This window comes from Mobula birostris, chromosome 11, assembly GCF_030028105.1.
Source record: "Mobula birostris isolate sMobBir1 chromosome 11, sMobBir1.hap1, whole genome shotgun sequence".
In the NCBI taxonomy this organism is placed as follows: domain Eukaryota; kingdom Metazoa; phylum Chordata; class Chondrichthyes; order Myliobatiformes; family Myliobatidae; genus Mobula; species Mobula birostris.
This window is the reverse complement of record NC_092380.1, coordinates 85,328,519-85,352,350: the sequence shown is the minus strand read 5'-3', so window position 1 is coordinate 85,352,350 and position 23,832 is coordinate 85,328,519. Positions and strand designations below refer to the sequence as shown.

General features: G+C 37.6%; 1 protein-coding gene across 3 annotated transcripts in view; it reads left to right on the top strand.

The window, feature by feature from the left end:
* LOC140205545 (leucine-rich repeat-containing protein 4C-like) overlaps positions 1 to 17,957 on the top strand; it is a 219,269-nt gene extending 201,312 nt beyond the window's left edge. For all 3 annotated transcript variants that reach the window (XM_072273163.1, XM_072273164.1, XM_072273162.1), the window contains exon 2: positions 14,430 to 17,957. In XM_072273163.1, the coding sequence (XP_072129264.1) occupies positions 14,480 to 16,402 (1,923 nt within the window). In that variant the 5' untranslated portion in view covers positions 14,430 to 14,479 and the 3' untranslated portion in view covers positions 16,403 to 17,957. The remainder of the gene's footprint in view (positions 1 to 14,429) is intronic.
* Positions 17,958 to 23,832: the final 5,875 nt, after the last annotated feature.

The following is a 23,832-nucleotide window of genomic DNA, read 5'->3' as shown; positions in this document are numbered from 1 at the left end:
GTGTTCTATTTTAAAGGCTTGAGCTAATTGTAGAACTTCATACAAGGCTGTAGAAACTAAACATGGAAGTAATTTAAATAATTACATAAAACACACATTTGCCATCAAAATAATCGTAAGAAGATTGGATTTTCTTGTGAAAGCTCAAAATTAAAAAAAAAAATCACCTTTAATTTTTGGTTTCCACATATCAGAAATCCAGAGGGATGCATACCTTCATTCCTTTCATTCTGTTCGATCAATTTGGACATGAATTCCTTTCAAAATAAATCATTGAAATTCATTTATAAAGCAAAGAAAAAAATTGGATGTTTTTTGTAAGACCTGGAACATCTGAAAATGCTTCAGAAGAAATAGATATTTAATTGTGCCCACCATTTCAAAGGCAAATATGGCAGCCTACGATCTGTTCCCACAACTTTCACTGAGGTAAATGGTACAAAATCAAAATATTCTAATATTGTAAGGTGAGAGATCTGCAGCTGATCATCTTGAGCAAAGTGAGCACCAGTGAGACCCTGTAGTTTTTCAGAGATTGGCATCATCACATGGTAATGACTGAAGATACCCCAAGAAGGAAATGCACTGACAGCTGTCTGTGGCATATCCCTTATCTTATTGGATGGCAAAGAGTATAACATTTGCACATATTCAAAAACCTTTTGAAAATTAATCTCATGATTAAAAATGTACAATATTAAATATAAATAAAACACTGAAACTGAAAATTACTGTATCTTGTAATTTTTAATCATATAGTAGTTCCCTGGAGCAGTAGGAGGTAAAGATAAAGCGGGTGGCTGAGGTCACAGTAGCAAGGGGTGCAGCTGAGGGATTACAGGTTTAATTTTAAAAAAATTACTTATTGTAAGTATTTGATCCTCAGTGTCTGATAATTGAACACAATGATTTTGTAATCACCTCACCTCCTGCTAACCACCGTTCTCTTAGACTTTGGTTGAATCAGAATCAGGTTTAATATCACAGGCACATGTCGTGAAATTTGTTAACTTAACGGCAGCAGTACAATGCAATATATGATAATATGTATAGGGAAAAATAAATAAGTAAATCAATTACGGTAAGAATGTATATGCGTGTTAAATTAAAAATAGTGCAAAAACAGAAATAATAAAAATGAGATGGTATTCATGGGTCAATGTCCATTTAGGAATCAGATGGCAGAGGAGAAAAAAAACTGTTCCTGAATCACTGAGTGTGTGCCTTCAGGCTTTTGTACCTTCTTGATGCATGTTATAGTTGTTGAAAAGCAACGTGATACTTCGGTACTTAGAAATAACTTGAGAAATCTGGACTGAAGAAATCACTTTATTTCCAGAGTTGGCCCAAGTATTATTGCCATTCACTACTGTAGTACATTGTTAGCTAGAACCATTCCCATACTCTAACCAAGCAGTGACACAATTCCTGTGAATTAGGGTGTGGTGTTCAATGGGGTAAATGTCAGAATCTGTCCTTTTGAATGATCTTGACCAAATTTCTCTAGTCCATGGCCCAACCAGATATCACTGTCCCACATTATGTACCCTTAGGCAGGGTAATATTTTGCCTGAGCTGTGATGATATCATAATTGTTCCTTTTATTGATTGCCTGAGATTGGAATTAAACAATAGACGATTGACTGTGGTCAATAATCCATAACAAAACTGGCAGAAGCAGACCAAATGAAAAAGAAATGTAGACAGTACAACGTTCAGTATCTGAAATGTGGATTTATACCAGCACCAAACAACCAACAGCAGCTATTGTGTCTGTTGTGTGAACATTTTTTTTTCAAATTAAGCAATGAAACCATCTAGGCTTCTTGAACATTCGAAGATAATACCCTGATAACGCAATCAAGAACTTGGCTTATTTTCAGTCATATTTTGTGAAAACTTTCAGAAATGGAAAGCAGTTCTAAACGTTTGCCAGCATTTCACAACAGAACAGTGATGGCTTGCGAGCTTCAGATAAGATTTCATTGCTCATTAATAAATTTGGAAGTCCCCATACAATTGGAGAAGAACTGATTCTGCCAGCAGTAAGGGAGGTTCTGAGTACAGTTTTGCATAAGTTACCAGACCAAGTCATTAAGGCGATTCTGCTCAGTGACAACTCTGTTCAAAAATCAATAGATGAACTGTCTGATAATGTGGAAGACACATTATGCAACATACTTTGGACAACAGAACTTTCTCTGAAGTTGGATGAGTCAACTTTGCCAGGCAACAAATCTTTGCATCTTGGTTATGTTCTCTTCACAAAAGATTAAAAAAAAACATGATTCAAAAGCTGGGTATTATTTGCAAGGGGACTAGAAACAGATATGAAATGGGAGTCAATATTTCGGGTTGTTGAGCAAATTTTCATAGGGAAGAACATTCCACTTACCAACATTCTTGCTGTACAACATCACTACTAACAGGATGCCACCGTAGAGTTATTACTTTATTGAAAAAAAGCTGTACCTAACATGTTTATCATTCATTGTGTAATTCACAGACAGCTTGTCACAAAATCCTAAGTGATAGGCTGCACAAATCTTAAATACTGTTACCACAGCAATAAATAAAATGAAGTCCCATGGTTCTCAATTCTTGAACATTTTGAGAGCTTTGTATTGAGAATGATAAATAGTTTGAACACTTGCACACACAAGTCAGATGGTTGTCAAAAGGAAACTGCCTGATATGCTTTTAGGCACTTTAAGAAACTGAAAAAATTCTTTGAAGGCTCGAATACTTCATTCAATAACCAACTCAAGAATATTAGGCATGACATTGCTTCTTTGTCAGAATCATTCACAAAATTTAATGAAATCAAGCTTCAGTTGCAAGGAAATTATACAAATCTTATCAAAGTCAAATCAGTCGCCTCCAAATTTCAGTCCAAGTTAACCCTGTTTAAGTGCAAGATGGGCCGTCGCAACCTTTTTCAATTTCTGAGCCTCTGAGTTGGAAGTTAAAGAAAGAATAATAGATGATGATCTTCAAGTACACTTTGCCCAGCTGGGTGAGATGCATAAAGGCATATCAGAGAGATTTCAAAATCTCCTCTCGATTCAAATTTCATATCAGGTAATAAATCCATCTCTGAACACTTCTAATGAGAAATTAATAAGAAGGATGGTGGAAGACCTTGTCTTACTACAAAATTACTTCCTGAAGCAAAGGTTCAAAAATCATAACAAGACTTTTGGTTGCAGAAAGAAATCTCTGAACGCTGTCCTTCACTGTTGAAAAAGGTCAAGATGTTCTTTATTGCCTTTCCGAAATGATATTTAGTGGAGCGCGGTTTCAGTACAGTTGCCCAACTTCTTTCAAATCAACAGACCGACTACAAATTACTGAACGTGGGGATCTGAGACTGCAGAGTAACATTCAGACTGATGTTGAGAAGCTGATATTACTGCACCAAGCCCATCCATCTGACTGAAAGGTGAAAAGGCAATGAAGTAGTGAATGGTTAGACTACTAGTGTACACTCTAAAATTGTTTATGAATTTTTTTACTGTAATTAAATAAAGCATCACTTTTTTGTAGTTTTAAATAGATTTGTATATTTTTTTTGCAATTATTTTCAGTTTTGAATTTGCAGTTTCTGTTTTCTTTCACTGTGCAACGTAAATCAAAATTCTTTATAGTTTTTATGTAATTACTGGAAAGGAAGAGGGGGATTGTTACAAGAATTTACTTAAGTATTAGCCATCAATAATAAAAATCAGTTGGGCACAGAGAGAACCTGAATTTACTGACAAGAACCTTTATTTGCTCAACTAACAAACACGTGGATTTACAAAGTGAAATACCTGTGTGCACATCCACTAGGCTTTTCTGACTTTCTGTGAGCAGTCAAAAAAGGGAAAAGGTAATACCCAGGAAAAGGAGTCTAGGCTGCCCAAGTGTTCTTCTTAATCCTGACTTAGTCTCCACATATCAGGCGTGAGGTCATCCGCTTCTGTGTTGGTTGGTCTCCACTGAGTTGTCACTGACTGTGCTCTCAAAATTCAACATTCTTATTCTTTTCTTTATCAGATTAATCTATTACCTTTCAGTTTCATTGACCAAGGATTATCCGACTGACCTATGTTAGCTTCTTATTGGAAGTGGCCAAGGCTACAAGCATTATTGCTTTATGGCTATTTCCACCAGCCATGTGATCTAGGTAATAGATTTTGTTCTCTCTAACTCAGACTAATTTAACCCAGTCCAATCAGATCAGCCAAACATTGGACGCAGACAACCAGATCACAGGCTGTTCCTTCGGCATGCCCGCCCATTTGCATAATAAGCAGTATCTTATTTGAGAAAGCTCTCAGGTTTAGCAGATGATCAGCAGTAGAATTCATGTTCGCACTCAGTTGTTCTGAATATATTATTCCTGAAAGGAAAAAAAAACAGTTCACAAAATGGCGGCTGCATGAAGAATCTCAGAAACTGGTCGCCTCCAGTCCTACAACCACAATGCTAGAACAAATACTCTTCCTTTGACAGGTTCCACTGCCTTTGCCTCATACCTGTTTTCTGATTTGTAGATTGTAGTTCTTTCTTGCTAACAGCCTATTGGGGATGTGGTGTGGGAGTCAAGGGGATGGTAACCCATAAAACTTTGGGAAACACTGTTATAATGTTTTCTTGTAGCAGTAGTCGTTGATATATATCAGATTGTTCAGAAGGTTGTGTCAAGGAGACCTGGGTGCAGTTCCCCACCAATTCATCTATTTTCAGTCTCCAGTCCTGTGTTTGTCAAGCTCATTCAAGTGAATTGGCACATTGGTCAGTCGTTAGTTTGGTCAACCTACTATTGACTATTAATTCTGTCACAATACACCCAAGCTTCAGCTTTGCATTTACTTTCCACATAGATACCCCAAAGGTGTGACCAGTTCCAAGTTTCAAATATGACAGGCTTATTGCTAAAAGATGCACTGTGCCTTTGGCTCAAATCTAGCTTCAATCTGGATACTTAAATCATTTTATTCTCTGACAAAATTAATCCCTATGATGCACTATTTCAGACTGACAGTGGACCCTGGTGAATTGCTGAAGTGTCACTGGCTAAATTGCTGAGAGACATTCAGCATTTTTGGTTCTTATTCAGACTTCCAGGATCTGTGGCATTTTTGTATTTGTACTTTTTTTAACCATTGCTTTAACTTTTAGCACCTATCATACCAAATTTTGACAAACAAGCTTGTCAGGGAACTTTGAGGAAACATCCCTGTTCAAATCTTGTTACAAGTTTGAATCTTTCATCAATGCAGCCAGATTTATTAAAGGAATCATTATTCCCATTGCTTTGCTGTACACTATTTTTATTTATTTTATTATAAACTGGCTGTGTTGCATCTTTTCATGGAATTTAATGAGAGAATAAACTTAAAATAGCAATGATTGTTGTGACACAGTTTTCCTGGGTTATTTTAGTCTTTTGAAAGGAAGGGGAGGTGAAGGATGACTTTTATACTATATTTTCTGAGAAACAATTTGGTGTGTATAAAAAGCCCAGAATAACTCAAAAACAGTATTAGTTCAGCGCTACTAAGTGTAATGATGGAAATCTGGTCACATTTAACTAAGATAAATCAAAATGACGTGGGTAACCCTAGGTAATTTCTAAGGTTAGGATATGTTTGGCACAGCTTTGTGGGCCAAAGGGCCTGTATCGTGCTGTAGGTTTTCTATGTTTTTATGTTTAACGCTTTATTCTGACATACACCACTTTATCATTGTAGCAGAAGAAATTCATTACAGGAATTACTCTAAGCCCAACGTATAAATGCATTCTAAAACCTGGACTATATATAGTGTGCATTTGAAGGCACTAGGAAAATATCAGGGATTGATTTCCACATGATTTCAGTTTGTGGTTCAAGGTTTTGTCACTTAACATTCAAGATTGAGGAAGTAAAATGGAGTAGACATGGGCTTCACAGGAGTAGCTAGAGAGTGTTCTCCATCTTCCTCTGGTGCTCCCCTCCCCCTTTCTTTTTTCCAAGGCCTTCCGTCCCATGATACTCCCCCTTCTCCAGCCTTGTATCCCTTTTTCCAATCAACTTCCCAGCTCTTGGCTTCATTCCTTCCCCTCCTGTCTTCTCCTATCATTTCGGGTCTCCCCCTCCCCCTCCCACTTTCAAATCTCTTACTATCTCTTTTTTCCATTAGTCCTGACGAAGGGCCTTGACCTGAAACGTCAACTGTACTTCTTCCTCTAGATGCTGCCTGACCTGCTGCATTCCACCAGGATTTTGTGTGTTGCTTGAATTTCCAGCATCTACAGATTTTCTCATGTTTGAGTGTTAGTAGATGGTTGCCTCTCTGACTGGAGGCTCTTGACTAGTGCTGTGCTATAAAGATTAGTGCTGGGTCTGTTGGTGTTTGTCATCTATATCCACGATCTGGATGATAATGTGGAAAATTGGGTCAGCAAGTTTGCAGATGACACCGAGACCGGGTGTGTAGTGTAGTGGTCCCCAACCTCTGGGTCGCGGACCGATACATTGCCGCGAAGAATGCAGTGGTGCAGCGGTAGCCGGAATGCACCCAGCACACCTTTAAGAAAAAAGTCGGAAAAAACAAGCTAATTAATTAGGTGCCGTGGCTTGTTTATTTCGGCTTTTTTCTTAAAGATGTGCTGGGTGCATTCTGGCTACCGCTGCATTCTTCGCGGCAATGTATCAGCCCGAGGCCCGGAGGTTTAGGACCACTGGTGTAGTGGATAGTGAGGAAAAGTACCATGGTTTGCAGCAGGTTCTAGGCCAGCTGGAAAAATGGGCTGAGAAATGGCAGATGGAAATTAACGCAGACAAGTGTGAGTTGTTGCTCTTTGGGAGGACAAACCAAGGTAGGTCTTGTACAGTGATCAGTAGAGCACGGAGGAGTGTTGTGGCATAAATAGATCTGGGAATACAGATCCATAATTCCTTGAAAATGGCGGCACAGGTAGATAGGTTCATAGAAAAAACTTTTGGCACACGGCCTTCATAACATCCCAATTCCTCATTGATTTATGTTGAAATTCTGTAAGACAATGGAGAGGGCTAATTTGGAGTATTGTGTCCAGTTTTGGTCACTTACCTAAGGAAAGATGTAAATAAGATTGAAAGAGTACAGAAAAAATTTAGAAGGATGTTGCCGGGACTGGAGGACCTGAGTATAGGGAAAGACTGAAAAGGTTAGGATTTTATTCCCAAGAACATAGAAGACTGGCAGGAAAGCTGATAGAGGTATATAAAATTATGAGGGATCTCGACAGGGTAAATACAAGCAGGTGTTTTCCACTGAGGCCGGATGAAACTAAAACTAGAGGTCATGGGTTAAGGTTGAAAGGTGAAATCTTTAAGGGGAACCTCTTTATTCTGAGGGTGGTGAGAGTGTGGAACAAGCTGCTAGCACAAGTGGTGGATGCAGGGTCAATTTCAACATTTAAGAAAAGTTTGTATAGGTACACGGATAGGAGGGGATGGAGTGCTATGGCCCCAGTGCTGGTCATTGGGAATAGACAGATTAATGAGTCGGCACAAACTAGATAGGCCAAAGGGCCTGTTTCTATGTTGTAGTGTTCTATGACTTTATGACTCTAAGGTACTCCAAATTCTTTATATGTATACGTAAATTCACATTGGTGCCCTATTCCAGGCCAAGCTCCAGAGTACTGAGGCCTACCAGTCAGTGATGGTAAGAGTAGGCAGCTACAAGTTCCTGGGCATCAATATTTTGAGAATCTACCCAGGGCCCAACACACTGATGCAGTCACCATGAAGGCTTGCCAATGGCTCTTTGTAGTTGGGAGTTTGATAAGATTTGGTATGTCATCAAAGGCCTCTTACAAATTTCTATAGATATACAGTGAGGAGTAATCTGATTGGTGCACTGTAGCCTCTAATGAACAGGATCGCATGAGGCTGCACAGACTGTAGACTCAGCCAGCTCCAGCATCACCTGAGGACATCTTCGAGAGATGGTGCCTTAGGAAGGCTGCATCCATCACTAAAAACACATTAAACACATGCCCTCGCCTCATTACATCCATCAGGGCAGAGGTACAGGAGCCTGAAGGCTTGCAGTCACTGATTAAGGAATAGCTTCTTTTCCTCCATCAGATTTCTAAAAACTCCATGAACCCACAAACACTATCTCCTTATGCTTCTTTTGCACAGTTTTTTTAATTTTTGTAATTTATAGTAACTTTGTGTGTTTGGACTGCATTGCTGCTGCAAAACAAAACATTTCCCATCATATCAGTGATCATAAATGTGATTCAAGTAGTTACTCTCAGACAAGTCTGTTGGGCAGGCTAATTCCTGTGCCCAACACCAGCCTCGTGAAACACACACACTATTTCAAGTTGTGTCGCAGGAAGAAATTACCAGATGAATAAAGGTAAGCATTCAAGGATGTGTTCAAAAGCTTCTTGAAGGAACACAACATCCCCACAGACATTTAAGAATTCCTGGCTCATGAGCACTCAGAATGTAGAAGCAGCATCCAGAATGGTACAGAGAACTTAAAATGCACGCGTCAGGAGTTCTATGTAGATGGAGGAAAGAACACACCACCTCACATACTACCCATCCAGTTGTCTCATCAGGGACCTCATGTCCCATTATAGGATAGTCTGCCGAACACACATTGAATCATGAAGGAGGCATAACAGAGTCCAAACTTCATTAGGAGTTTGAGAAGATTTGTTATGTCATCAAAGTCTCCAGAAATTTTTATAGATGCACAATGGAAAACATTCTGACTGGTTGAATCATCACTCCAATACATAGAGTCAAAAGTGGTACAGGGGGTTGTAGGCTCAACCAGCTCGTCACAGACACAAATCTCCCCACTATTAAATATATCTTCAAAAAGTAGTATTCATCATTAAAGACGCTCATCACCCAGGACATGCCCCCTTCTCATTATTACCATCAGGTTGGAGGTACAGGAGCCTGAAGACCCACACTCAATGTTTTAGAAACCAGTTTCTTTCCTTCTGCCATCAGATTTCTGACCAGTTAATGAATACTACCTCATTATTTATCTTTTGCATTATTTATTTATTTTTATTTGCAACTTAATATGAGTTTTGTGTACTATTGCTAAAAAAACAACAAATTTCATGACTGGTCGGTGATTATAAATCTAATTCTAATCCTCGTCTCATTAGTCACCTCAAAACTATCTGAACATTAGGTAAACATTCATCCTTGATCTCAAAAGGTTGCCAAACAAAAAATTTATTGAACAACTGAGACTCTGGGGAAAATGGGTTACCAATATGTCTCAACACTTTGTAGCTATGAGCAGATCCTTCTCAAAGACAGTAAGCTTTATAATATGAGTGTGCTAATTACTAACTGTGATTTAGATGTTATGTGAATGTCCTTGGAAGTTCAAAGAGAAGCCTGACCAAGTTACTCAACTCTAGAAGGAAATGGATATTCTCATGTTAATAGTTTTGCAACTTTTACCAATGTTGATATAAACTTTCTCCTCTGATTCCAATTTGATACTTGGATCAGATGATGAATTGATATATTATAGGTTGTTTCATGCCCTACTAGATTTGTCTTTTTTTTAAAGCTGATGTACCATAGAACACAGAAGTTAGTTATCAGCCTGCAATGTGAAGAATTGGGAGTTCAATGAAAGTACAGTTCTTCCTGTGAATAACTGCACTTTAACCTAGTAACCTTCTAGGATTTCTTGTAGAATATGTTTCATATCAGCAAATATTTTGAACTAATCAGGCAGACAAATCTGATTTTAATTTCTTGCTATTTTCCTTGCCAAACATACTTTCTCCCTAACTGTCAGATTTTACCCTAGGTAACACCTCGCCATAAAACAACATTTGATTTTATTTTATGACCATTACATTCAATAAAAGCCTCATTATTTGACGGTGAATGGTTATTCAGAATACTCATACAAAACTAATATGTACAAAATTTGCTAGGAAAATTGTGTGCTAAAATGAGATAAATTACAACATACAAATGATATAATTTATGAAAAATGTTTTCCCAAAGTTATTACACAGTGTCCAATTGAAATTCCATAGAATGTCTTGTGTTGACGGAGCTACATTCACCCAAGCAAGTAGAGAGCATTCCATTACACTCCTAGTCAATGACAGAATGGCTTTGAGATGCCTGAAGATGAGGAAGTTATGACAGTAACATCAGAAGACAATGATCTGCTCTGGTAGCCAGAGTACTAAGTGCTTGCCCACTGATCAATGGTGCCCCAAGATGGTAATTGCATTGAAATAGAGAATCATTATGTCATAGTCATTTCATCACAGTACAGAGACGTGCACTTCAGCCCACTGTGTGCTTGCTGACCATTGAGTGCTCACCTATTCTCATCCTGCTTTCCAGCATTTTGATCCATTGCCTTCTAGTTCTTGGCAATTTAGGTGCTTGTCTAGGTGCTTCTTAAAAAATGATGAGAATCACCATCTCCACCACTTCCTTAGGCAATGTATTGCAAATTCCAACCATCCACTGGGTGGGACAAAACGTTGTTCTCAAGATTCTCTCTGAATCTCCTACACTTTAATACAATGCTTTCTGATTTTACATACCTCTACCATGGAGAATTACTTTTACCCTCTATACATTAATCTGTTCCCTCCGCCTCCCTACTCTTATTCTTTTTCACCCCCAGCCTGTCTCGGTATTCCTCAAAACTGAGGCACTTCATCCCTGGCAACATCTGGGTGAATCTTCTGTGTATCCTTTCTGGTGCAATCATATCCTTCCTTTATTTGAGTGATAGTACTCCAGTTCTGGTTTAATTAATGTTTTTTTTTTAAATAACTTATGCCATAACCTAGAAAAAGGCAATGGCAAACCACTTCAGTAGAAAAATTTGCCAAGAATGGTCATGGAAAGAACAGGATCACCCACGTCATATGACATGGTACATAACAAATGAATGGACCGTAACCTGGAAACATAAGATACTGCAGATACTGAAATCTGGAGAAAAAACATACAGCTGAAAAAACTCAGCAATAAAGCAGCATCTGCACCAGTTCTAATACAGGGTCTTGACCCAAATGTTCAACCATTCCTTTGCCTTCCCCCAAGGGATGTTATTTGACCTGCTGAGTTCTTCCATCAATTTGTTTATTTTAATATGCAGTATATACATTAACCTCCACACTCTTATATTCTGTTAGTTCAATAGTTGCTCTTATGGTTTTATTTTGCAGTTGTCTTCAGATTATGTAAACTGTAATTTTTGTTGTTCAACCTATTGAATTATACATACCTATTAGTAGCAGGTTTATTTAAAATTCAACCTTCCATTAAATTAAAGTTACAGTGATATGAATCCAGCCAAACGTACACAAGGCAATTGGTGCTTTTCCTGTCACTGTTCAGTAAAACAAGCTGCAATTTTAATGTCTTCCCCATCACCGAGTACATGCAGCCGCACCATCTAAAGTACTACATTTCAGTGATGGTGACTTCTGTGAAACACTGCAGAACGCCAGTACCATATAAAATCACATTGAAGTTACAACATAGCAAAAGGCTATTCAGCTCAATTCCTCAATGCTGTTGGTTATGTCCTTTCCACCAGATTCATCTAATCTACTTTACATATTAATTCACCATCATAAATTTATCCACCACTCCCTTGAAGGCATCAAAACCATTTGCCTTTAATTTGCTCCAAGAGAGAGAATTTTGTGCGTTTTAACCACTCTGGGTAAAGGTGAATCTTCTGTGCCCACACTGAATTGATAATTGTCTATTGTACAATTATTAATGGTGGATATTGATACTCCCACAAGCTGTATATATAAACTCTGTGTCCACCTGATAGAATTAGTTCAGCAAAGAGACAAAACTTTCAAAAGGTGTCAAAAATTAGCGATATTGTACCTTTTTTAAAAAAATATGAAATAGACAGGGACTCAAAAATTTCAATACAGATCACATATGGTCAATATGAGGCACCAATACTGCTGCGATTATTTAAATTGCATATCAGTAGACCTGATATTAGAAGATCTATTATGTAATCAGTTGGATGAGATTTAAACTTAGACTTTATGTAAGCCAAAAATATACAATTAATATAACTAATGATACAATTTTAGTTCCAGATCTGTGGAAAATGTTTGCTGTTGGACCAGCGAATCTGATGCACATCTAATTGTAGTGACTAAAGTTGGGAAATGAAAATGTGTAACAAGATACATGTAAAAGTGAAATAGTTCCAAGAGTTATAGAGCTCCTTCAATTGTGTCGAAAAGAACGTAAGACATACATTTAGAAGAGAGACAAGAATAAAAGAATCAATTAATTCAACATTTTTTTCTAACTTTTTGGTATTTGTTTAGGAGTTAGTTAGAGTTCCAACATAACATTTTTACACTGTTAATATATGTAATAGAGGACAACAAGTGTCTGCCTCAAGTATCACTTTATTCTATGCCTCATTATTTATATACGTAGTGCAATCTGCTTCTATTAAGTTGCTTTGTGATACGTCACATTCTGTGCATCACTTTCCAGTGTTAAATATGAGATGTTTTAAGAATGTAAACTGGTGTACACATTTCCTAGAACATTGAAAAGGAGCCTCACAAAAAGTATGATGTTTCTGGGGAACTTAAAGTTTTTAAGACAACTTGACTTTGTACTGAAATGTCATTTGAGATGATTCTCTAAGATGAACTCCCAACTAATTTTTCTAGACTAAGGATAAGCATAAAGGAGTTAGAGACCTAGGGTGTGACTTGCACATCTCTTTGAAATAAAAAATATTTTGAATCATTGAGAATATATCACTATTACCTGATACATGTATCATTATACCTCTACTTGCCAATATTTTAAACAACTTAACTCAAATTCACCTCAACATATATTCCTTAACGTATGCAACTAAAAGGCATTTTCCTCACAATGTAAAATATTTTGAAATCATTAAAAAATGCCCAACTGAGGTATTTTTATATGCTGATAATAAAATGACATGCTAAGCTTTCAGGCCAGATTCTACTGTCTGTAGGAGGCTCTTCTGAATAAAATCACCAGTGTTAGTCATTTCATTAGGCCTTGAACACACTGTTCAATGCAGAAGTGCCAGACTTACTACAATGATCTATTTGGTAGCAAAGTGCTGTCTTGCTGTGGTTTTATTGACTCCTGAGTCAGGATCATGGTGGCTGTGGATCAGCTATGCAAAGCTGATGTCTTTTAGACAGTTGGGCAGATGAGAGACAAAGAACAAGTTAATCTTTTTTAAAATATTATGTTGCTTTGCTTTAAGGTTTTTGTGTACAGAAGTATTTTCAGGTAAATTATAGTTAAATCAGTCACATTAACATATTAACATTTTTATTTTTAGTTCAAATGTAATTGCTTTTAAATTACTATGAATGATAGAGATATTTAAAAACTATAAATATATCTCACAATTGTTTTACAACTTGTGTAGTAGGGTTGAGGCTTTGCCAATGGTTAAAGCTTTCAGTACAGTTTTTAGGAGTGGTGTTTGCTCATTGAAAGATATCTGTTACTACAGAAACCTCATCATTAAAGTCTTGCATGCTTAGTGCCAGTAAAACATAGAAAATGCACTTTTCATTCATACTGTACACATGTTATATCATTTTAAATAAAGGACTCCTTTATCTCTTGTTTTTACAAAGCCACTCATTTGCAGTGGATCAATTTCTCCTTTAAAGTAGCAGAACAGTTAATACATACTGTATACAGAGAATGTTTGTCCAAGTACTTACATAATAGCACTTCTGGTATTGCATAATTTACTTGCAGTTCAAACACTTCAAATTTAGTTGAAGTACCTTGAAATTATAGGATTGTTCTATTTTGGAAACTGTTGTGGGTACGCATTAAATAACTGTGTTAGAAATCATTTCTGAGTCTGTGCTTCTCAGCAGTGTATGTCATGTGTTTGAAATTGGGATTTTAAATGAAAAAGTAGCTACTGGTACATATGTTTCTCCACATATGTGCTGGGCATGCATACAGGTGAAAGAAGTACAACACATGCAAGGAGTGTGTGGTGCAATTTGCTTCCAAAATTCAGTTCTGTTGAAGGCAATATAACCAAAGTTTGGAAGTGGAATACTACAAGTGCAACTACACTGCATGCTTAGGGAAAATGTCTCTTGGGCAACTTTTCTTTCAAGAATATTTAAAGAATGTTTTTGCAAGTATGATAGCCTTGTTAGTTTATCTACAATATACAAATGCACTTAGTTCAAATGTCAATATGAGCTGGCCTCAAGACAACCCAGCATGCGCCAGTGGGAATTATTACAGGTATTAAAGTACTGAGCAGGAAAAACATTGAACAGGGAAAGCAATATGGCAAGCTTACAGAATAGTCTAATGATGCACTTGTTCACAGCAGTAATTCCATCTTTTTTCTTTGTTTTTCAGATTATACTAATAACTTGAACTCAAGAAAACAAACATCCAATAAATTATGAATGTTGAACAAGATGACATTGCATCCACAGCAGATGATGATAGGTCCAAAGTTTAACAGGGCGATACTCGACCCTTTATTTGTGCTGCTGTTGGCTCTACAACTTCTTGTAGTGGCTGGTTTGGTTAGAGCGCAGACTTGCCCTTCCGTGTGCTCCTGTAGCAACCAATTCAGTAAAGTGATCTGTACGCGACGGAACTTGAGAGAAGTGCCGGATAGCATCTCCATTAACACACGCTACCTGAACCTGCAAGAGAACAGAGTCCAAGTAATCAAAGCTGACAGCTTCAAGCACTTAAGGCACCTGGAGATTCTGCAGTTAAGTAAGAACCACATCCGGCAGATTGAGGTTGGAGCCTTCAATGGCCTGACAAATCTCAACACCCTGGAGCTATTTGACAACCGCCTTTCCACCATCCCCAGCGGAGCTTTTGAGTACCTATCCAAACTGAAAGAGCTGTGGTTGAGGAATAATCCCATTGAAAGTATACAATCGTATGCTTTCAGTCGAATTCCTTCTCTAAGGAGATTAGATTTAGGTGAGCTGAAAAGACTTGAATATATTTCAGACAGAGCCTTTGAAGGTTTGTCAAATCTAAGATATCTGAACCTTGGTATGTGTAATCTTCGGGAAATCCCAAACCTCATGCCTCTGATAAAATTGGAGGAACTGGAACTATCAGGGAATCGGCTTTCATTAATCCGACCGGGCTCCTTTCAGGGTTTAACTAACCTGCAGAAACTGTGGATGATGCATGCTCAGATCCAGGTGATTGAGAGGAATGCCTTTGATGACCTTCAGTCACTAATAGAGCTTAACTTGGCACACAATAACCTGACTCTGCTGCCTCATGACCTCTTCACACCCCTTCATCATCTAGAGCGGGTCCACTTGCATCACAACCCATGGAACTGCAATTGCGATATCTTGTGGCTGAGCTGGTGGCTGAAGGAGATTGTACCCTCCAACACAACATGTTGCGCTCGTTGTCACGCTCCCCCTAGTTTAAAAGGGAATTACATTGGAGAACTGGACCAGAACAAATTCAACTGCTATGCTCCAGTAATTGTAGAGGCTCCCACTGATCTCAATCTGACCGAGGGAATGGCTGCAGAGTTGAAATGTCGAGCCTCAACCTCCATGACCTCAGTGAGTTGGATTACTCCCAATGGCACAATTATGACTCATGGAGCATATAAAGTTCGTATTTCCGTGCTGAACGATGGCACGTTAAATTTCACAAATGTGACTGCGGAGGACACGGGATTGTATACATGTCTGGTGAGCAACTCTGCAGGAAATACAACAGCTTCAGCCACTCTGAATGTGACTGCTACAGAAAACAGCACTTTCACTTATTTTACAACTGTTACAGTGGAGACTATGGAGCCATCTGTACAGGTGCACACGACGGATGATAAATTTAGGCCTACACCTTTCAGTGAGTGGGATACAACATTTGTAACGACCTCCTTGACTCCTCGGAGCACAAAGTCAACAGAAAAGACAATCACTGTTGCTATTACAGATGCAGGAGAAAATCTCATACCTGGCTTGGATGAGGTGATGAAAACTACAAAGATTATTATTGGTTGCTTTGTTGCCATCACACTAATGGCGGCAGTGATGTTAATCATTTTTTACAAAATGCGCAAACAGCATCACCACCAGAATCACCATGCTCCCACCAGGACCATCGAGATCATCAATGCAGAAGATGACATCACAGGAAGTACTGCTGTGGAGAGTCACCTGACCATGCCCACGATAGAGCATGAGTATATAAACCATTATAACTCTTATAAAGCTCCTTTCAACCACACTACCACAGTAAACACAATTAACTCACTACACAGCTCTGTGCATGAACCATTATTGATGCCAATGAACTCTAAGGACAATGTGCAAGAGACACAAATATGAGCGGGGGGATAAAATACACAAATTTACAAATGACAAACAGGACAAGGCTGATTCTACTGTTTAAAAGAAGTGTCTTTAAAGAGGTTTATTTATTAAAAATAATTCTATTGTGATCTAAAACAGAGACAATTATGTGTATTCCAAACACTGATTTGACATGATGCTGCGCCCAATAATTTAGTCATCACCATGTTTTTCATAGGAGATTTTGATTCTCTAAGGGACTATTCAGATATTTTGTAAGGATTATGTTTCACATGGGGTTTTTATGGTGAATTCTAGTGGTGAGATTCAGTCTGTTTTGTCTCATTCTGTTATTTCATGACTCTTACAACCGGTAATGACAGAGAATGCAGTATTAGAGGTAGATTTATATTAAATCTTTTATTTTCCATGTATCATCTTGTTCTATATTTACAAACAGAATCATTCTGTGAAGATTGCTTGTAAAAAAAATCAAAAAAAAACACATACCCATGATCTTTTAAACAATTCTAGATCCAGAATTTGTAGTTAAGTACTAAATAAGATTATAAATAAACTATTGTTGGTTTTCAGTACCTTCAGATATCAAAATTAATGGTTCTGAAGTTGGAATTTGACACTGTATTTGCAGTATTCAGTAACATATTAACCCAATTCAGAGGGAATCAATACTTCAAATTTGATTAGCTCAATTCTAATTTAATTGGTATAATAACCACATTATTTTTTTTTTCTCATTTTGTCATGTTAACATAGCACAAGGCTGTGGAGGTATGGCAAGCAGTAACAAATATTTTGGGGAAAGAAAGATGCAAAGACAGATAGGATTTCCTGTTAATACGTACCCAATGTACATTGCATGGGTACTCAACACATAATTGTCAGGTTTTTTTTTGAGAAAAGCATTCAGCACATAATGCAGGAACCACTTGAAGATTATGAAGCTTACATCACACTAAAGGTTATTCCACTGAAGACATATCATCAGGATAAACTGTCACAACCAGAATTGAAGATTGTGCATGGAATCACTTTATCAAGGGATTAAATATACACCTAATTCTTAAACAGATTACAGGTTGTGTTAAGAAATGGCACACTAATTGCCATAATATGTTTTGATTTATATGAATGGATTAAAAAGGGTTTTAATCTCTATGTCCCATTTTATTGCATAACATTTTCCCCCCAAAAATCTATAATACATTTGGTTTGCACAAATAACGGAATTTTTACATTGTTCTCGGGTCAACTTCCTGTCTAACAGTATAAAGTGAGTGGTTAAGTACCACCTCATGATAACAAGGGAGGCATATTAAGCATCACCTTGTCATCAATGCCCGCATGCAATAAATAAAATAATTAAATACCATTCAATTTTTCCAGTTCATCTCAAGATAAGTAATGACCACCGCATTTAAAGACACTGGGGATTAGAAATTGAACCCTATTAAAGTGTATTTATATTACTTTGAACATTTTCTATAAAAATGGAGATAACCAATCTTCACATTATATGAAGTAAAAGTATTAGTTACCAGTCAATCATTTCTCTTTCCTTCTCCTTCATTATGTGATGATTATTCTAGTCATATTGTTTACAGTATTTATAAACTTACGATGCCCTTAATTGAATAAAATTACAGCTTTGTCTTTGAAGAATATAATTTCATCTGAATAGATTTGCATTAATATTAAGAGTTCATTTTTTTAAGATGTTATGATGTGTGATCCGAGCTTCCAAGATTTAATTAAAAACTCTTAACACCTCATTTAAAAATAATTTGTAATGTAACCAATTAACCACATTTGCCAGTACTCCTGGGAAGAACATTCTGTCAATTTATGATGTAAAAATGGTATAGAAATGCAAGTTGTTATGCTTCCATTGTGCTTTTGTTGGAAGTAGCACCTCATACTTACGTCCTGATATTTTGATACCTTGGTAAGTTTTGATACAAGAGCGATGAGGAACCATTTGACCTTTGTTTTCACTCTCTTTGCATGGATCAAACTTATACCAATACTCTAAGAGATTAAAAAGTCCTAGTCAAGGTCATTTTGAGCTTGTAATTTAAATTAAATTATCTTTTTTTTTGTTTGGCAGGAAAGCCTTAGGAAGATTGCCTGGTATTTGATTTCAACATCTAAAGAAGCTAAAAAGCACATTCAGATATTCAGAAAATCAGGCCACGTTGCAAATTTGACCTGAAGAACATGGGGTCAGAGATATGCTTATTAAGGCCAATTATCTGAGTTACTTTGAATTAATAGGGAAAAAGCTATTGGGCAAGAACAGAGGATGATCATATCTATTCCCTTGGAGAAGTAAGGGAAGAATAATAATTATAACAATGTTTAGAATGTATTTATAAAATACCTGTTGCATTAAATTTCCAGGAAAATAGGTATTATGAAATTCTGTCTGCTAATTTCAGAAGACATAGTTAAAAGAAGACTGTTCAGTCAAATAATTTTTTTATAAATTTATATAAAACTGAAAACACTAAAGTCTAGGATAGCTGCTCATGCTTTATACTGTCAGTATTTGACACAATTTGCATCATCAAGTGAAACCTGATACAAAAATGTAACTAAGCAGTTCTCCATGGTAACAGTGGCCCCCAAGCATTACCTCTTGAAACATTATTCAAAAGTATGCGTAATTATTGCAAAATAACTGCATGCTTAGATTTCAGGGAAAAAAACAATCACAGATGAAGTGAGAGCTCAGATCATAATAAGCAAATAAAGAGGAATAACACTAGCATGTTATCTTAAATGTGTTAAACCCACCATTGTAGATGCTTCTAAAAATCTCACATTTTACTCAATGCTATTTGCTAAGGTGATTGGAAATGTATTATATAGGAAATGATTTCTATTGTTTTTTTTGTATTTCCACTATCACATTTACCTTGTCATATACTTAGTGGCCACTTTATTAGGTACCCCCTGTACCTAATAAAGTGGCTGCTGAGAGTATGTCTGTGGTCTTCCGCTCCTGTAGCCCATCCACTGCAAGGCTTGAATTGCTGTGCATTTGGAGATTCCTTCTGCACACCATTCTAGTGACACTTGGTTATTAAATTGCTGTTGCCTTTTTACCAGCTTGAACCAGCCTTGCCATTCTCCTCTGAGCTTTTTCCATTAACAAGGCTTTTTTGCCTACAGAACTGCCACTCACTGGACATTTTTTTCTGGGTTTTTTTTGCACTATTCTCTATAAGATCTAGAGCCTGTAGTGTGTGAAAATCCCCGAAGATCAGCAGTTTCTGAGATACTCAAACCACCCCGTCTGGCACCAACAATCATTCCACAGTCAGTTATTCAGATCACGTTTCTTCCCCATTCTGATATTGGTCTGAACAACAACTGAACCTCTTGAACATGTCTGCATGCTTTTATGCACTGAGTTCCTGCCACGTGTTTGGCTGATTTGATATTTGCATTAATAAGCAGGTGTACCTAATAAATTGGCCTCTGAGTATAGATGAACTAGTCCAGTAAGATGGCGGCGCGCTCGAACGCAGCAGCTTCTCTGGGTCCAAACAAAGGTGTGATTATTTGTAATTCATATCTTTTACACAATCGCTGGTTATCAAGAACGTCGACTACTGCAAGTCTTACCCCACTAATGAGCTGCTGGATAGCAATGATAGCTTGTGGCTTCAGCTACCCAGGGAAAAAGGCACCAATAGTGGTGTGCGGAGGACGGTGCGGGTGATGGTCTTGGATGTTTTTGTTGTATTCGCAAGACCCAGTTGTACAGTGGCAACATAGAATACTGTAAGTCCAGTTCACTGGTTCATTGAGAAGACCGGCGCCGGCGGAGCTACATGGCCTTGGTTGAGGTGCGAATCAGGCCTCATTCATGCCTTGTAGTCGCCTGTTGCGGACCAGGCTCCAACATACCCCAGGGATGCCTGTTGAGGAAGGAGACACCAGAGCTGGCTGAGTGCCACTGGGTTCCATGGTGGGATGCAATCTAGCCCCTCCCATCAGTTCTGTCCTCCAGTATTCGCTCAATGGAAGACAAGCTGGACTGCGTTCATCTGCAGCTATACTGCCTGACATGAGGAACTGCTGCTCTGCAGAAACATGGCTCCAGGACAACATCCATGCGCCATCAATCTACAGACTATGACACTCAAAAGCTTGGGCAAGATTATTATTGTTTTAATATTATTTTTGTAACTATGTTTTTTTGCTGTCATATCTGTTTTATGTGCAGTGTGTGAATGTTGGTTCTGTGTTTTGCACCTTGGCCCCAGAGGAACACTGTTTTTTTAGGCTGTATTCGTGTGTATGATTGAATGACAATTAAACTTGAACTTGAATTTAATTAATGAAAGTTGGAATTCCTTGTCTGTTATAAATCAACTTTTCTATCCATTGGCAACACCAGAGAGCCACAATTCTGCCTCCATTCAAGTTCAAACTGAATCTATAATACAATAGGATTAGAAAGACTTGAATCTGAAGGATGTTCTCAATGGTTAGAAAGCTGAGGTCAAGGGATCACTGACTCAGGACATGGGGATATGCTATTTGCCACTGAGATCAGGAGTAATGCTTTCACAGTGTGGAGAGAATCCTGTGGGATTCTTTTGCACCACAGCCTGTGAAGGACAAGTCATTGTTTTTTTCAAGGAGTTAGAATATTTTTATGCTAAAGAAGTTAAGGGATGAGGGGTAAAGGCATAAACATGATACTGAAGTGGCTGATTGTGATTGTGTTCAATGACTGAAGGAATAAATTGTTTATTTTTCCTTTTGTTTTAATTATACAAATTAGTTAGTAAGATTCACCATCAATCTCACCAACTCCAGAATAGAAAATCATAATTTATCCTCCTCTTTAGCACTGTAAGAATACTTGCAACTTCTGCATGTGACTAAACTACCATTGGGCACCATGGCAACGGAGCAGTTGGCATGATACTACTAGAGCTCGGGCTGTCAGAGTTCAATTCTGATGTCATCTGCAAGGGGTCTGTACGTCCTCATATGGAATGCACAGGTTTTCTCCGGGTATTCCTGTTTCCTTTCACCGTCCAAAGACATACTGGTTAGTAGGTTAATTGGTCATTGTAAATTGTCCTATGATTAGGGTTAAATTGGTGGCATGGCATGAAGGGCTGGAAGGGCCTTTTCTGTGCTGTACCTCAATAAATAAATAAACAATCTGAGCAGCGAATTTGGAATAATGATTTATGATCATAAATTTTCTTAGTGATTCTAAGAACTCATTATCTGTCTTTGGCTCCACCCTTTTAATGCAATATCATTTTCCTTCAATAAAGTACATACAGTATGGGCTAATATTTTAGGTTATCAACCCTTTTCTGTTTATGAAATATGGATGCTTCATAATGCAGTCAGTACTTGAAATATCCTGCTTCACTTGTGGATCTCGGTCAATTAAAAAGGTTATTTTAATGAGTTCTTATACAATTTCCTTGAGGCTCAAAAGAGTGTTGAATAACTTTATTTTGTGAACTGCTCCCAATACATACTTAAATAAAGAATGATAAGCACATATTGAAAGAACATGTTTAAACCAGTGATAGAATAAAGCAGGATACAGAACACAGCATAAAAATGAGTGAATCCTGAAGAAGGGTCTCAGCCCGAAACATCGACAATTTACTCTTATCTATAGATGCTGCCTGACCTGCTGAGTTCCTCCAGTGTTCTGAGTGTGTTGCCATAAAAATGGATGTATGAAAAATATATTTGTGCTAAAGATCCATTCAATTAAAAAAAACTGTCAAATCTTCTTATTGAAAAAAGGAGAAAAAACTACCTTTCTGCAATATATCTTTTGTGTTGCCAGGGAATCTACAGGAGCTGGTTAAAATTGATAAAGTTAACTTTAAGATACATGGTAAGTGGAATAAGTATGTCTGAGAATTTCTCCTCTCTGAAAGAAATATAAAAAGGCTGGCTAAAGGTGGGAAGACTGATTTTATGTTGCTGAGAAACCTTTTTTTAAAGGTCTTAAATGACAAAATGATTCAGTCTTTCACAGCTGAGTTAAATTAGAAAGTAATTTATGTTTGAAGCTATTTGCCTGCAATTTCAGTGGCAGTTCTTCCCCCAACCTTGCCTGCACATCCCACCATCTGCCACAAATATGAGCGGTGATAGAAAAAAAGTCACAGCGACTCTTCTGACAGCACGGTAAATCTGAATATGTTTCACTTGCTGGGATGAATAATGTGCAGAACAAGTGAGAACACCAAAAATAAAAGCTGTGTTGCATCATTACTGCGAGTTGCCAGCTGAGGTCAATTACAGGACAACAATTTAATGGCAGTGATATAATGGACTTCTATTGTACTGAAAACAATGTGAAGTTCAACACAAATTGAACAGTAAACCATCTTGTTCTCATCAGTAAAACGGCAGAATAAACAGATTTCACACAACTGGGATTTATCTATTCACATGACTTCTAAATGATTTTCACTGGAAAAACCTTTCACTACAAATGCTTAAAATATTTTGCTAATCTGGTATGACATGCCTACAGTACCAACTTTTCTCCCTCCCATAATCCTTTGACAATTCCAAAATCTCCTAGTTTCCTGCCCAAATAATTTAGTAAAAGCTTCTTTGCAAGGAGAGAGCTGTTTAATGTCATGAGCTCCACCACCTGTTTCTTGATATGAATACTGTAATTTGCACAACCCTGCTGTTCCTCCTAATCTATTGCTAGCTGCATCTTTGCTTGGTTTTCTTTGTGCTTCCATGGTAGTCTATATCTTTAATTACTGCTTTTCACAGGAGTTGCAACAGGAACACTACTGGAGTTTAACCAGCTGCAAAGTACGGATGAGCATCTCAAATAAAATTAGGTATTTTCATCATATTCTGGTTCTCTATCTGTTCATTTGTGGCACAGTCAAGGTTTAACCTCTCTTCCGAAAGATGACAGCTCACTGCACCACCCTCTATTCCGCTACATTGTAATGTCAGCTGGGGTTTCTGTGTTTAAATCACTGTGTGGGGCTTGATCTCTAACCTTCTCATCAGAGGTAACAAAGCATAGCAGTAACAGCCAGCTTATGTGTAGTGATAGGCCACACTGATTCTCACTGGGTATCCCGGGCATGATATCCATTCCCAGATCCACTAACAAAGGCTGGAAGTAGATATGATCCAACCCTGTAATTCCAACCCCCCCCCCCAACTTGATGGTACAACTTGTTATTGGAATTTAGTCTCTCTTCATACTAGTCAACATTCTAAAAAAATTCAGCAATTCAGTGCAAGGCAAAAATAGCAGTAGTCCCTAGGAAGTCACACTGAATCATTGCTGCAACAGAAGAGTCTTTGCACAATATAAAGTCAAGAACAATGTAAACTGAGTTGGGAACTAGGATATAGAGTAGAAAAGCTGTAGTGAGAGGGTCAGAACCATAATTTGAAGGATATTG